This window comes from Scomber japonicus, chromosome 13 (assembly GCF_027409825.1).
Source record: "Scomber japonicus isolate fScoJap1 chromosome 13, fScoJap1.pri, whole genome shotgun sequence".
NCBI classification, from domain to species: Eukaryota; Metazoa; Chordata; class Actinopteri; order Scombriformes; family Scombridae; genus Scomber; species Scomber japonicus.
This window is the reverse complement of record NC_070590.1, coordinates 6,919,256-6,935,734: the sequence shown is the minus strand read 5'-3', so window position 1 is coordinate 6,935,734 and position 16,479 is coordinate 6,919,256. Positions and strand designations below refer to the sequence as shown.

Below are 16,479 nucleotides of genomic sequence, written 5' to 3'. Positions count from 1 at the left end.
TTTACACTGTTCACGATGATACAGGTAGTACCATAGTGGGTTCAAACATTAGGAAACATTCCCATAACTCCTACTGGTTTAAGTAAAGTATCTCAATCACACAACAAGCTACATCAACAAGCTAACAACGAGGCTTAGCATAGCCAGCGTCTCGGGTCAAAGTGAGAGCGGAACGGGTCAGGGTCAACCTGAATGCCTTGTCCTCCCCTGACCCCCACCACGAGTATTTACTATCATTTCTAGAGGGGTGCCAACGTTTAGCTCCAGGAGCCTGTCTCCAAACCAGACAAAAGACAGCAGAAACACAAATAGAAGTTCATGCTGTGGAAAAAGACCGCTACATTAACATCTTACAAATCCTAGATGGATGTTGTGGTGCTATAAACTCGAGGGGGTAAGACGACAAAGACACAAATTCAGTGGGCAGAACTTTATAGTAAATATTGTTTGAATTTCATTGTATTCATCATTCAGCGTGCTGCTCATGCCTCTCTAAAATTACATTTCCAGTAAACATTTCACTGTTTGTTTTGTTTTTTGTAGGACAGTATGAATTTGTAACAAGTGGTTTCACAAGAACACACACTAGGATTGGACCGATATGGGGTTTCTAGCATTTCTCATGTGCTGAGTCTGACATTGGAATTTGACCATTTTTGTGGCATAAAATGACCCAAAATTATGAGTATTCAAGCCCTCAAAATGTCATTATTGTCAGGGGTAAAACAAGCATTTACATCTCAGCTGAAACTCACAATTATTTTAGGTTTTACACTGATGGTCTGACTTCTCCTTCAACTGCTTTATTATTATTATAAGTTAAAGTCTTAAAAAGGTAGAAACTCCATCAAACTGAAAGCAGCTTGATTTTTTTTTTGCTAAATGTCACCACCGTCAGCAAACTGTGAATATCGGCCTAACCCTAGTACAGGTCAAATATAAAACATGTAAGATAACAATGCTTTGATTCATCATGTATAAAAGCTGCCTCTGAAAGCTCAAACTGTGCACTCCTGAGTCAGATTTAAGGAGTAACAAATTAATTAAATTAAAGTGCAAAAACAAAACAAAAAACTCAAAAAAGGAATCAATCAATCAATATTACCAGTTCTTGTCGATTCTTTTCACTATTTATTGTCAATGCTTATGATGCAACGACTGACAGGTTACAGCTTAACATGTTGTATATTCTGAGGTTGTGAGAGTTCAGTTCATATTTGTGTAAAAACTGTAGTGATTCAGTTATTCTGGGCTAAGAAAGTGTTTTAAAAAGCACATTTCCAACAAGTCAAATGCTTGAAGAAAAAAAAAATCAATACAACTAATATTTCAATTGAACAAACATTTTGAGTTGTGAGTTTATTTATGGAGAATTTGTTAGTACACAGTGTGAGCTTTCAGATCATTCATCTCTAATTGTTGGGGGATTTTAACGTTGAATTATTTTTGCAAGTAATCCAGCAATGTTAGACGTGTGTAGATAAGATTATTCAATAAAAACTCTCATGACATGACAACAACAAATTAGTGACTGTCTGTGATGCCATAAGTAAAGGGTTTGTTACTGTAATAGACTGACGTTAAAGGATAAGTTCACAATTTAAAAAAAAAAGTTTTTCTTATAATAGTCAGGTGACCCGATTGAAACAGGTTTTGCTCCTCTTGTCCATAATGGCGTTTAGAAGCCCCCCCTCCCCCCAATGTAAGTGATGGGGGATAAAATCCACAATTCTCATTTTGAGCATCAATGAATTTAAGAGCTTATTTGAGGGTGTTCAGCAATCTGAGTTAATCAAATAAAGTGGATAGCTTCAACAGTTAGTCTTTTTAGTAAAAAATTCTCAGTTTTTTCTAGTGGAAGTATAGTAACAAAAAGTGAAATTGGCACTAAAAAGACTCAAACGTTGAACTATATCTACTTGATTTGACTCTTTTGGACGAATCTGAAACGTTATATTAGCTTCAGATAAACTAAAGGGGTGATACACTCCTTCAGATGCCTCCTCCCCCCACATCTTTCTAACATTGGACTAGAGAAGGGGCTGTACACGGCCATTTCTGTAACTATACATCATGGATCAGCTAAAAAAATGGACTACAGCAAGAGGAAGTTTGGGCCCACATTTGGACATATGATTTTTGTTTTAAGAAAGACTTCAAAAAAATGGTGAACCTATCCTTTACATTACAGGTACATGAAATTAAAAACACACCAAGCCAATGCAATAAGGCCTTTTTAAAGAACATTATGTCCTGAATTCCACAGTAAAAGGACTGTAATGGTCAGTCTGTAAAATTTCTACTTTTAAAGTTCGCCAGTTCTCAGTCTGTAGCCCAACACATTAACAACAACAACAACCGATCAGCGCACAATCACACAAGCCAAAGACATACAGGTTTTCTTGTCAGTGCAACTTCAGGCTGGCTTGCCCACACATCCACACACTTATCTCATAACACATTGCATGAATCTATCATAAATATCAACTCAAGATATCTACAGTATAGACATATGCAACAGAGGGAAACAACGCAAAACATGCAAGTCAAAAACAAAACAAACAAAACAGTGATCAACATGTCTTTAAAACATACAATGCTGCTGTATGTATGTGTATGTATGTAATAATATATTTATATATAAGTATATTGTGTACTGTTTAAAATCACAATGCAAAGAGAAGCCCTCCATCCGTGGAATATTTGAGCTCATATGATCCATGAAACCACATGTGCAGCTTTGCGTATCCGAACATCTCAATTGGTGAGTCACACCTTTACTAAAGAAGACCTTAACTGCAGGTTCATCTTGTTAAAGGGGATGTTTCATGCATATTTCAAAGTCTATGTTTTTAATCTGGGGCTCACCTGGAATATTTTTTGCATGTTTTACACTTTAAAATACTATTATTTATCTGTTACTGGCCCTTTAATGCAGCCCCTCAGTTTAGCCTCTGTCTGAAACAAGCCGTTTTAGCTCCTGTCTTTCGTAGGATTTCACTTCTTTTTCTCGTTCTTTACTCACGATGTCAACTTCTTAAAACACATCTGTACGTGTTCAAGTTGAGATCGGATCCGAAATGTTGCCAGTGGATACGGTGAACAACCCATATGGATCAACCTTAGCGGCAAAGACTACAGAACAAACGGCCATTTGTGGGCAGCAATCTCACATTAGTTCAAGGAGGAAGTAAGAGGTAAAATTACAAAATAAAAGCGCCAGATTCTAAACGCTAAGTTTACCTTGAGTTTTGTAGCTCAGACCACGTTTAACATAGACATCTGACATCACAACAGTATAGAAATGACAGAAAATGACCACACAAAAAAAGCATGTTATGTGCCCTTTAAATTATTAGAACATGTGATGACAGAAATATCGTAACTACTCAGCGGGGTTCTTCACATCTTGTATTTTCACTGTCTGATTGTGACTACTGGATGGCATGTTAATTTAATAAAGTTCCAATTTCTCTATTATTATTTGTTAAGCAATAATGACAACCATTCACTGTTTGTACCTTTTTAGATTTGATGATTTTCTGATAGAAAATTTAATATTTTTTGGTTTTAGTCTTTTGATTGATTACAAAATAAAATGTTAATACATAATCTTGGATTTTTGGGGAATTATAATGCACTTTTTTTTCATTCATAACATTTATGTAAACATTTTGTTGACAAGATAATCAGTATATTAACTGATAATTAAAATAATTGTTAGTTGCAGCCCTACAACTTCAAAATTTCTCCGTCAGTTAGCATGTCAGTTGTCCAAAATAATGGTCTTTCATGGCTTCCAGTAAATTAGCCAAAACTTAGACAAGTTGCAAAGTCTTCCAGTTTAACCGTTTAGTTATTCCTTTTTTCACAACATATCAAATACATTATATTTTTGCTAACCAAATGACATCCTTTAAAGAGGGAAACACCAGCAATTTCACGCATCAGTTTACAGATGTTGGAGAATATTAAATGTTGGAGGAGGAGGAGAAAAAAAAAGAAAAAAGTATAAAGTCTTTTTGGGGTGTGGAGTAATAAAGAAGTGAGGTTACCAGACCTCTGTAGCAGCTCCAGGCTACATTAGCCACTATTAGCATAACACACATTACTGAATCTATGACTCTTGTAGCATTGTGGGTAATGTAGGCGCAAGATTTTCACAAAAAGGAAGGAAGTGTGGAATTAAAAAAAAAAAAAAAAAGACAATATCTCTATTCTGCTGCATTGATTTTGATCCTTTTTTATTGTTATTATTTAAATTAAACTGTTATCGTGAGTCTGAAATTGTTTTTTTTTTAAAAAGAGTGCAATGCAAATTTGGTGGAGTAGTTCCAACCGCCACTACAGTGTTAAACAACGCATGTCTGTACAGGGCTAATCTTAATAATTGAATTCTTCTTTTTTCTTGTAGTGATGAATAAACTGTTTCACACTTAAGTCCTTTAGCTTCTAACAACTGCTGAATTTTGCAGTAAGACAGGGAGGAAAATTTGGGAAAGTCACTCTGGCCTCGTCAGGTACAGAGGCTAGTTTTTAGTTTCAGGTTTAAACCTCCTATGTGTGACTCTGACCTCTGATCTCTCTGTGAACGCTCAAAAAAAACAATAAATCTTGTGTCCAGTGTTACAAAAGTGTGCTCTTTATAGGTTATAATTTAAAAGCCGCCCACTGTAATTTAAGAGCTTTAAGAGAGAATCATGTTAAGAAAAGTCAAATCAAAAAAAGTTATCAATAAAAGGAATAAAGTGTTGAATGATGAGACCTAGGTATTAAAACCTCGTCTTGGACTGGGATTAGCTAGTGTTTCGAGGGATTTCTTGACAATCTCGACAAATAAAACCCCAACAACTTTGACTATGAGTAATGTTTCTTCACTGTGTTTCAGCAGCTTTAAAAAAAAAAAAAAAAAAAGCCTCTGTCAAGACGTTAAGAGCGAGAACCAGAAAGCCAGAAAAAAAGTGGAGGATATTTAAAGAAATGGAGGGTATTGCTTGCATTGTGTTATGTTCCTTTTTTCTTTTTCTTTTTTTTTATATCCCAGTAAGTTATGTGCAAGTATTTTCCATGAATTTTCCTTCATCGTGACTTTGTCATATGTGGAAACGTGGGTGAAATGACTCGAACAAGGTGGAAAATGTCACAGAAAAAAAATAGCCAGAGAGGGTGGGAGAGAAAAAAAACAAAACAGGAAAAAACTCCACAAAACACACGGAAAGAACATGGGAGTGGAACGAGGAAGCGATTATCAACCACTTTGGGAACAGAAGGAGAAAAAAACTATGCATCCAAATTGTTGTCTGTTTACCTGTTTCAGATGGAAAGTGCTTTAAAGAAGATGACAAACCTTTTTTTTTTTTTGGTTGAGCTAATACAGACAGTCATATCTACAGTAGAAACAAGACATAAACAGACCCACAGGAAGGTGGACTTCCGTTCCCTCCGTCCATAGACAGACATTTAGTTATTTACAATTTCTTTTTTTCTTTCTTTTTTTTTTTTTTTAGTAGTGTTCTTCTTCATTATTCTATCCACGGTGTGTTCAAAGACTCTTAAAATGTACACAAAAAAAGGCCATTTCTGTCCTTGTCCCTCCAAACTTCTTCCACAGTGGTTATGGGGAGGAGGAGGGGCTTGGGGGGTTAGGGTCAATAACGTTATCGGGCCAGTGATAGAGAAAAGAGGGAGGAGGGGGGAGGGGGTGGAAGGGGGAGGGTGGGATGAAACTGTGAAGGCAGTTTTCATTCAAGTGGCATCATCATGTCTCTGGAAGCTGGTTGATGTCAGTCAAGTTGGTGTCATTGAGGATTACTTTGATTCGATCCAAGGAGTCCGCCTGTCGTATTCGCTCCAGCTGTACCTGGAGACACAGACGGAGATCAAGTGATTAATTGAAATAATCTTGTTAGGAGAGTTTAACCCTTGTGCCTCACTTCACTTTCAATTAATTATTTGTTTTAACCGACATCAGTCCTGATGATAAATATCAAATATTGATTTATTTTCTCTTTAAATACCAGTTTGTTTACATGTAACACCAGTTTTGAATTATTTTCCATATACTAAATGAAAGTGAATAATTTTTGTTGGGGGGAGGGGGGGGCGGTTATCAGAGTCTGGGATATGTCAATGATTAGCAACAACATTGATTTTGATGCATTATTATTTATTATTTATTTCCCAGTATACAGGAATGTAAGAAAGAGTCATTTTCTTTGCAGGAGTGTGAAAAAGTTTGAATGGATTTAAATGTGTGTATTTGTGTCCCTAAGGATCCCAAAGGAACAATTTAGTTTATAAAGTGTATTATAGACCTATTAAAAGTGATTGAAATGATAAAAATATATATTAAACAGAATATCCTTGGAGAATCTGATCCTCTATGCATGAACACAGCTCAAAGGATCAAGAAAATAAAAAACGAAAAGCGAAAAATGTCCTTAGTGAGGCACAAGCAGGCAGCTCGTCTACACAGGAGTCTCTATAATGACTAAGTGGATAAAGGCAGATAATAAAACAGTTGGTTAATTTATTTGAATTCAATTAGCTTAACAGTTCGCTATAACCAGAGTTACTCTTTTCAGATGCACATTAACCACTTTGCTTTCTTTAAACTTTAAGCATAATATTATCTGTAAACTTCCTTCTTACCTGAAGAGTCTGAGAAAGTTTGACGAAGTCCTTCTGAACCTGTTCGCTGACATCCAGCTCCGTCTGCAGCCGCTGGGATTTGTCTTTCTCCTCGAACACCTGACCCTCTAGTGCACTCTGCCGCAAAAAAACAGACACACACTCGATTAGAAATGCTAAACCGAGCAATAGAAATTCAAAAAACATAAATATTTCACAGAAGCACAGCTGATGAATAATTTAATATGAATGGTTCAGTGTCTTCAACAGTTCTCCGTTCAATAGAGAGAACCTACTTTTATTTAACCCTCCTGTTGTCCTCGAGTCAAGGAAGGAAGTTAGGAAGAAGAAGAAGAAAGGAAAGGAGGGAGGAAAGGAGGAAGAAGGAAAGGAGGGAGGAGGAAGGAAGGAAGAAAGGAGGAAGGAAGGAAGGAAGGAAAGGAGGGAGGGAGGGTGGGAAGGAAGGATGGTAGGTGGAAGGAAGGATGGTAGGTGGGAGGGAGGAAAGAAGGAGGGAGGGTGGGAAGGAAGGAGGGAGGGAGGAAAGAAGGACAGAAGAAAGGATGAAAGGAAGGAGGGAAGAAAAGAAGGACAGAAGAAAGGAAGGAAAGAAGAACAGAAGGAAGGAAAGAAGGAAGGGAGGGAGGAAGGGAAGAAAGAAGGAACAGTCAAAACAGATGGGGTCAATTTGACCCAGGAGGACGACACGAAGGTTAAATGGAGAAAATACACTATACTGTAATATAAAATACAAATAAAACATCCACGTTGTTATGTTGATAAACAGAAGGTTGAAATATGTTGGTGGATTACATGTTGTATATTCTGATAGATCCTGACAAGAAAAGAGTGATGTCTTAAGAGTTAAGAGTATTAAAGGTAGGATTTATGTGGGATCTGCGAGGCTCTGACTTCAGTATTTTGAGTAAAGTTTGGTGCGGCAGGTCCTACCTTTGCCGTGGTGAGCTCTTTAAGCTGCTGCTCCAGGTTGATCCTCAGGGCTTGGATGCTTTCCAGTGTCTCAGTCTTCTCTGCTAGAGTTCTCTGCAGCTATATAAACAAAGTAAAAGACATATAAATACACAAAGACACAGCAAATAAATTGTTGTTACAATTAGGGAAACAACTTAACCCTTACATACTGCTCATATTCTGGCATTTCACAATCTCCCCTCATATCTCTCTCTCTCTCGGTGCCCTGTGTACTTGCATTATACGGATATACGCAGTGCAACACTGGAGCTAATTTCGTCCAAACGATTCCAAATGACACCAAAGTTGTCAGGGTGAGTAAATGATCGTATTTTATGCTAGAAATAAGGTCCAGGTTGTAAAAAACTGTAATTATCCTTTAAATCTGAATTAAAGAGGTGTGATTTGTAACATCACGAATCTTGGTCCAGTATGCTACTTACAAAAGTGTAACGTGGAAACTTGAAGCCTCTTGTGCAAATACACTGAGAATGGACTTTTTATTGAAGTACATATATTGAATATGTTGAATTTTAACCATGTGGAGAAGAGCTGTGAGTCACATGATATCACAGAGAGAGACAGTACCTGCTCCTTCTCAGCTTTTATTCGCTCCAGCTCCGTCTTCAAACTGGAGAACGACGCTGTGGGAAGAAAACATCATGAGAGGATCCATCCCAATCTCAAAAGTCCAAATATTCTCTCTGTAACTATGACGTCGAACCCCTTGAAGGTAATTTGGCAATTCATGCTGCACTTCAAAAGCTGCACCTTTAATGAGGGAAACGCTGCTGTGTGTGTGTGTGTGTGTGTGTGTGTGAATGTGTGTGCAGCAAACCCTGAAAGCTATTAGACGCTCCGAGCTTTGATACTGGAGTTGAACTAAAAGACAAAAACAACACTAAAGAACATAAAAACATTTAATTGACTTTTTTCTTTTTTTTTTGTTTGTTTTTAGGAACTTGGCTCACTGGTCACTTTAAAAGAGAACTCATAGGGGTGTGAATGCTCAGTTTAAGGGTCCAAATTATGAAGACAATCATTTTAGTGATCCAAACAGTATGTTATTCATTTAACAAATGAATAACATACTGTTTGGATCACTAAAATGATCATTGAATCATTTGTTAAATGAATAACAACTTATTTGCACTTTTTATGTTCACAATTAACCTATGGCTAAGTCCCGCCTTCAAACGCGATGAGCCAATCACAGTGCGTATAGCCATTCCCATACACTCGGACATTCTTTGCCTGCACATCCATTGAAATGCATTGCTGAGAGTCAGTTTTCGTTCGGTTTTATGAAGTTTTTCTGAGATTTGAAGTTTAAAAATGGTCAAACTGTGTTCATGGGGTACATGCAACTCTGACACAAGGTATCCTGAGAGGCTGGGTGACGGGGTGTATTTTCTACCTTATCTTTAACATCTCTAACGTTAGCTAAAGTTAGCCTAACGTTACATGTTTGTCCGAGCGAGTGGAAGGGGGCGGGGCTTAGCCATAGTTCAATTGTTCAGAAAACGAAATGTTCCACCATAAAAAGTTCCAAAAAGACCAATTTCACTTACAAAAAGGTGAATATTTTGAATATTTATTTTTTAAAGATCTCATTTATTGAAGTATCTCATTTCCGCATTGTGACGTATTTCCGGGTGAAACAGTATAAGTAGGCGTGTTGTCATGAACCTTCAGCTGTTTGCTGCTAAAAGTTTAAGATTGATTGATAAGTGGATGTCATGATATTATTGGTTGAAATTGGCAGGTATAGATATAAGAATACAAATAAATCAATATTTTGGTATATATTATTAAACAAGTGTACAATGGGACTGCTGATGTGATAGTAAAGGGTCACTTCATCTTGACATTAAAGGTATAAACTAAACCTGACAAAATGTGTCAATTAATCAGTTGTCAATGGAAATAAGTCATTAAGTATTATCCTTATCGATCTCTGACAATATGCTGTACTTTCTAATATGTTGAGGGTCTTGTCAATGAACAGAATGAACAGAAGTAAGATTTGTAAATTCATATTTGATAAAATTGTAAAATGGCAAATGTGAAGATGATCTGTTTGTCCATGTTTTATATAACTTGAGGTCAAATATCTTTGGGGTTTTGGACTGTTTCATTTAAAATAAATCTTCTCATGTTGGAAAAGATGACCAGTAAACTAAAGCTCCAGTGTAGTAGAAGTGACTGTATTTCTTTCAGTAAACATTAAAACATTCATTAGGTTTAGGTTGTGAGTGCACACAAACCATCGGTGTTACAAACAAACATTTTTAATATCTGATATTAAAACTTCCATGTGCTCTCACCAATCTGTGGAGGAGGAAAACATACAATACAGTGAATTATCTATCATGCTAATGCGCGTTAGCTATTATAGGTTTTAAAAAAGTGTGAGGAAAAGCACTACGCCTCAAGGTCACTACGGTTATTAGTCTGACAGCTTTGCCATTAACACGCACGCACACATACAGGCAAGTTAAAGTGAGCTTGTTCAAAGTGTTCGTCATACCTTCCAAGATGTCTGAATGAAGAAACAAAAGCAGAAACAGAAGAGAATGTAAAAAGATGTAGAGAAAACAAAAAATATTGGTAACACTGTATTTTACATCAATTTATCCTTATGTCATGGAAATTCTCAGGTATTTCCCAGTTTTTTAAGACATTTTACAGAAAAAGGTGAAATTTGGTACAAATCATAAGAAAAATGGGGAAATTCAACCCTATTTGGTATATGTTGACACACTGTCAGCCTCTATGATGAACGGGTTGTAGTTTTACAAGCTTCTGTCTACCTTGCCTCTCATTGTTATTATTTATCTTTTATATTTTTTTTTTTCCCTCTCTCTCAATTTGTTGGTGGGTGGGTTGGAGAGGGGTTTGGAGTTCTGTGTTTGTGTTTTCATGTATATCTTGAAAAATACTGAAAATAAAATACTCTTAAAAAAAAAAGAAAAATGGGAAAATTCATAGTGAAGTATTCTAATATGCAAATATCAATACAAATTAAGTATTTTCTGTTTGTTAAAGAAATGTTAAGAATTTAATTTGTCAAGGATTTAATTAATTAATTATTAATTAAACAACTAGGAACCAAAATATAAGTGGGAGTTTTACACTTTTTTTCTTATAATTTGTACCAAAACCACCAGCCGTTTAAGTAAAATGTCCTAAAAATTAACCTTTAAATACCTGAACATTACTTTGAAAATCTCCAGGAAATTGGTCCACGATTAAAGGACATGTAAAATAAATCGTTACCAAAGATGTATACTGGAAACGTCCCCACAGAGATTTGACAAGCTTGTTTACTTTCACTAAAAAATGATTGATTATCTACATTATAATGATTGGATATTATCTGCAGTAATAGTTGATCAATGAGTTAGTAAGTCTCACCTATCTCCTCCTTACAACCCTCGATCTCCAGCTGCAGCGTGTCCTCCAGGTTCTCCTTCAGACACTGCTCTGCCTGGATGTGCTCCTTCAGAAACAGGATCTCCGCTTTCAGCTTCTCCTCCATGTGATCAGCCGCCGTCCGTACCGACACCATGTCCTCGCGAAGCAGCACCACCATGCCTTGTAGTTCCTGAGGAAGAATCAAGCTACATTACAAGGGGCATCTAATCTAATTGGGGGAATCATCATCATCATCATCATCATCATCATCTTCATCATCATAGAGCAAAGTTTGGTTGAATACAGCTCAACAAAAAGGAAGGAATTTCTGTTAAATGTCCAAATAAAAGCGTAGTCGGAAATATGTGATACTATATGCTGATGATACATTCCTCTATATCAGGGTTATTATAGGGAGGGAAGGAGGAAGGAAGGATGGAAGGGAGGAAGAAAGAAGGAAAGGAGGAAGGAAGGAAAGCTGGAAGGATGGATGGAATATGCCCTAGCTGAGGACGAGTGATTGAATGCACAACTGGACCCCCCACCCCAAGTCCTTCCCCTCCTGTCTTTGTTGTCCCTTCCTGTATGTTTGTATCTGTCCTTTTGCCCCCCCCCCTTTTTTTTGTTTGTTTGTTTATTTTACTTTTATTTCATTTTTCCTTTTTTTTCTCTATTTATTTCATATGGTTATTTTATTTAACTTGCATTGTTTTGGTATGATTTGATTCTGTATGATCTTGGCATTGTTTTTACTTTGATATTTACAGATTTATTTATCTTATTTATTTATGTTTTGAAATGTTGAAATGAATCCCTGGTGCCCTGACATTTGCTGTTGAAATGCATCCAAGGAAAACTCAATAAAAAGAATGTTGAAAGAAATTTTTTGACTGAGTTTTTCCTCACAATAAAAACACACTTTTAAGAACCGAGTGTATAATGTCTTGCTATACCTGCAGTATTTTGATGATAAATGCTCAGAGGGTTACACTGCACCGGTACATATAAATTTGTTATCTTACAGACACACACACACACACACACACACACACACACACACACGATTCAGTGTGAGGAGGTCTGGCTATAATACAGATCAGATTTAAATGTTACGTGTGCAGCTCGTTTAACCACCAACAAGTCTAAAATGTCACAGGATCATCAGTTACTCCGCCTCCACTAAAGCACAAGCCCACTCCTTTTTTTTCTTTTTCTTTTTTTTTTTCTCACATATACCGCAAAATTCAGAAAGAGGCAGTGAGTAAGAGTGTGGGAGGAGATGTGTGTGTTTAAAGAGGGAACCTGCTGAACAGAGAGGAGAGTACAGAGTCGTTAAAAAAAGGACTCTCACCTTGTCAGATACCTTCAAACCAGTAATGATGCCATTAATCACTGGAAATGAGCCGGTGGAGCCTCGAAGGTGTTATCACTGAAGCAATTAGTCTCTGATCGCTACTCTGCTGGGTTTATTTTTCTTTAATTTGGTGTCAGTTTCCACTTTCTTTATGTGGCATGCATGGTCACACCACTGCTCATACTGTGACAGCTTATAAATGGAGAGTAGCGCTTGATTAAGGTTCAGTAATATGAAGCTATATTATTCTTTAATAACTATAAAAGTGGACCAGTATTTATTGTCTATGATGATTTATGTCATTTATATAGTTGTATTTTTTCATCATTTTTGAGTCTGTCCATCTTTTGTGCAGATTATAATGATAAATTATTATTCTTGGCTTTTTACTTGAGGAGCTTTCATTGCACTTAGACTAACGTGATAAGTGATAAGTTATGTTAACAGTATGCTGCATGCTTCTTGTTATAGACATGGTTTTATATGATGTCACCTTTTTATTTAGTTATTTTTAGATATGTTTAATGTTTTTTTTAATCTTTAATTGTCCTTTTGTCAACTCTCTACTGTGTTTTTGGGTCTTTTGTCTTCACTTTATCGTAATTTTGTCTTGCTAAAGAGTCTTCTTCTTCTTCTTCTTCTTCTTCTTCTTCTTCTTCTTCTTCTTCTTCTTCTTCTTCTTCTTCTTCTTCTTCTTCTTCTTCTTCTTCTTCTTCTTCTTCTTCTTCTTCTTCAAATCTTTCAGGTAACCCTAAACTACACTTTCTTTACTCCAACACTACAAACTCCTCTCACCACTCCTTTTCTCCATCTCTGTCATGACCGAATATTCGGCTGATTTCGACAACAACTGAACTCTCATGAGATTTCAGAACGAGGCTTCTCCTTGAGGGAGACACGATCAAACAGACCTGCTCAAGCTTAATGTAAAGAAAAAACTTTTATTGGTCTGTGAGGTCATATCCATAATGCTTTCAGACACCAATTTCAAAAACTGTCGTCCCCATTAGTCACTTAGACACAAAATAATGGAACAATAGGATGAAATAGGTTGAAAAATACCCTCTATGGTCTGAATTCAAAGCTTTTTAAGACTTTTCAAAAAGTGTGGATATCCCGTTTGAGCTTCGATACTGATGCAAAGTTTGAAAGATGTGAGTTAGGTTTCACATACTTGCACAGTGTTGGGCATCTGGAAGTCTTCTTGTTGCTGCAGCTCTACATACAGCCTGTGTTTTCCCTGTAGGCTGTCGTTGTCTCTCTGTAGTCGGCTTAGTTCGTCTGCCACCTGCTCCCTCGACTGCACCAGTACCACCTTAAAAAAACCAAACAACAAACAGACCAAATAAAACATCTCAGTCCATCTCATCGTGTATCACCATGTTTTCCTTTCTTTTAGCAGCACGTCCCCACATGGTGAAGACTGACTCACTGGGCAACGTCTGTTTTTTGGAGCCACAGTCCATCTAATTCTCCCTGAATTTACACCAGTGTCAAGACTCATCATCCATCTTTAGATTAAAGCCACATGCAGCGAAAAAAAAAAGAAAGGCAGATCTCATTCCTCTGGCTGACAAGTTTGCCTGCAAAGACTTTAGAGGCACATTGATGCATGTGCCACGATTCAACTTGCAGTACATTCATTACTGAGGAATGTTTCTGTCTCACATCTTTCCTCTTGTTTTTCCTTTCGCAATTTTGGACATTCATCTTTATATACTAAGTGAAAAAATGTCCCATGTTGTGAAATATCTGTGGTAGTGAGGAACATTGACGTCACTACTGCATGGGCCAAAAAAGTAAACCCAAACAGGCATTATCCATAATTCAGTTTGGCTGCATTAAGCAGAGCCGATAACAGAGCCAGAGCCCGTTGTCAAACCAATATATTAATATGCTTATTTGAGAGAGCGAAGTCTTCTTGCCATCATTAGCAGGCTCCATAACATCAAACGCAACCGGCGATACAGCAGTGCTTAAAACAGAATATGTTGCTCACCATCTGCTCCTGTGTGTTCCTCTTGGCTTCACTGAAGGCCTGTTGTAGTGTGCTGAGCAGCGTTTCTGACTCCTGGACTCTCTGCACGAGGGCTGACACCTACAACACAGGAAAGAGAATATAAATGATGCATACTGTACTATATAATATACATAAAAGGCATATAAGACAATACACTTCTATGCCCACAAAGATCATAAACTCACAATGATTCATACAGCTGCACGGATGTTTATTGCTGACTAAAGTCTGTAAAGAGGCATTAAAGGACAATTACAACCTAACCGTGAAGCTGGAGAAACAGTTTATTACCACAAAGTAGAAATTAAAAGGCAGTAATCCACTTTAAGAACTACAACTACTACAATACTCTACAGCAGCAGTCTGAAGTTGAAAGGACGGCTGACCACACGAGGTTTCAAACAGCAAGTTCAGTAGGTGAGAGGCCAAAATGTCTCCGCACCACAGTGTTGACATGTGTCTAAAATGAGCCTGAGGTTTGTGAGCTGACAGAAGTTCTCACACATTTAAAAAAGGTCTGTGGTCAATGTGACAATTCCTGTAATGCAAACAAGCCCATTTTTCATGTTGTGACCTTTGAGTTATCATACGTTAATCAAATATGAGATTTTAAAGATATGACACATTTCCTTTACTACTACTTGGGGGGGATTTCTACACATCTGCTTTCACACTGTGTGGGCTTGATAAAAAAAATCCTCTAAAAACAATAAAAGAAATTTAAAATATTAACAATCATGGCCGATGACATCAGCTCCTTTCATCTCATTTAAAAGCAGTCTTTTCCTCAACATGACACACTGACAATTTGGTAATAAAGTAGATTCTATAAAAGCTTTTTTTCTCTCAGAAGAAACAACAGTAATAAACTCTGAAGAGGACACGCAGAGTTGTAAATGTAAATATATAACAGCGCAAATCTGCCAATTCTCACAATACTTTGACTTCTTAAGTGTTACTGAAAGTCTAGCAGTCATTTTATTTGCCATACATGACTTTTTTTTCTCCTACATTTGCAGATATAAACAGCACTGTAGTTCAGTAAATGACATAAAAGCAGCATTTTAAAAGACTTGTCATTCATTGAGGTTGCGTTCAATCGACAGAAAATAAATGTGCACTTATTTTAATAATCACAAACAAAGAAAAATGTCTTCTCTGGTTTAAGCTTCTTAAAAAGGACTGTTTGAAGTCTTATGAGTCTTTTTACAGTTGTCTGATATTTTACAGCTCAAACTATAAATCTATCAATAGAGGAAAATTGAAGTGCAGCTCTAGTGTGTTTACAATAACATTAATGCCACTAGGGCTGCAACTGATGACTATTGACTATTAACTGACTACATCAATTATTCATTTGATCTATAAAACATCAGAAATCAGTATCAAATCACTATCACTACAATATCCTAGAGCATGAGGTGGCATCATTAGATGTCTTGTTTTGTTCAATATACACTCCAAAACGTGCACATATCCAAAAAAGACCATGAAAATCAGCAAATTCACACATTTAAGAACCTGGATCCATCAATTTTTTGGCATTTTTGCTTTTAAACAATGACTTTAACTATTCACTGATTAGCAAATGAGTTGGTGGTTAATTGTCTTTTGCTCAGCTCATCATTAGCTCAGCTCTAAAAGTCACTACTGCCAAACTAGGAACAAAAACTAAAAGTGTCTGTGAGGCATGGCACTGCTTGCATTACATAACAGTAACAGTGTTGCTCTATAATCTTGTTAATAGTCACCAAATAATTCTACATCTTCTAAATGTTGTTTCTGGTCAACGCCGCGTGAAATGGAAGCAACACGATTATTATATGAACAGTCATGATTCTGCCCGTCATCGCACCCACAGGGCTGCCTGTTGAATAAAAGATGCAATGCTGCAGGCAACAGCTTTGTCAGACACTGTTTTGAAAAGATGATGATGATGATGACGATGATGATGGTGGTGCAGGCGGCTGTTGCCCTGGTAACCTGCTGTTGTTGGATGGAGTAGAGAGGACAGACGGGTCGTCCTCTCTACGAGCGATGTATAGAGGAGACAAAACTATGAATCGTGATGTGATTTTTTTCCCAT

General features: G+C 36.9%; 1 protein-coding gene across 1 annotated transcript in view; it reads right to left on the bottom strand.

The window, feature by feature from the left end:
* Nucleotides 1-4,903: 4,903 nt before the first annotated feature.
* rabep1 (rabaptin, RAB GTPase binding effector protein 1) overlaps nt 4,904-16,479 on the bottom strand; it is a 33,268-nt gene continuing 21,692 nt past the window's right edge. Inside the window, exons 12-18 of the mRNA XM_053331617.1 lie at nt 14,373-14,471; nt 13,548-13,688; nt 11,020-11,209; nt 8,191-8,246; nt 7,582-7,680; nt 6,652-6,768; nt 4,904-5,860 (exon numbers count right to left, since the gene is read on the bottom strand). Of these exons, the coding sequence (XP_053187592.1) occupies nt 5,759-5,860; nt 6,652-6,768; nt 7,582-7,680; nt 8,191-8,246; nt 11,020-11,209; nt 13,548-13,688; nt 14,373-14,471 (804 nt within the window). The 3' untranslated portion in view covers nt 4,904-5,758. The remainder of the gene's footprint in view (nt 5,861-6,651; nt 6,769-7,581; nt 7,681-8,190; nt 8,247-11,019; nt 11,210-13,547; nt 13,689-14,372; nt 14,472-16,479) is intronic.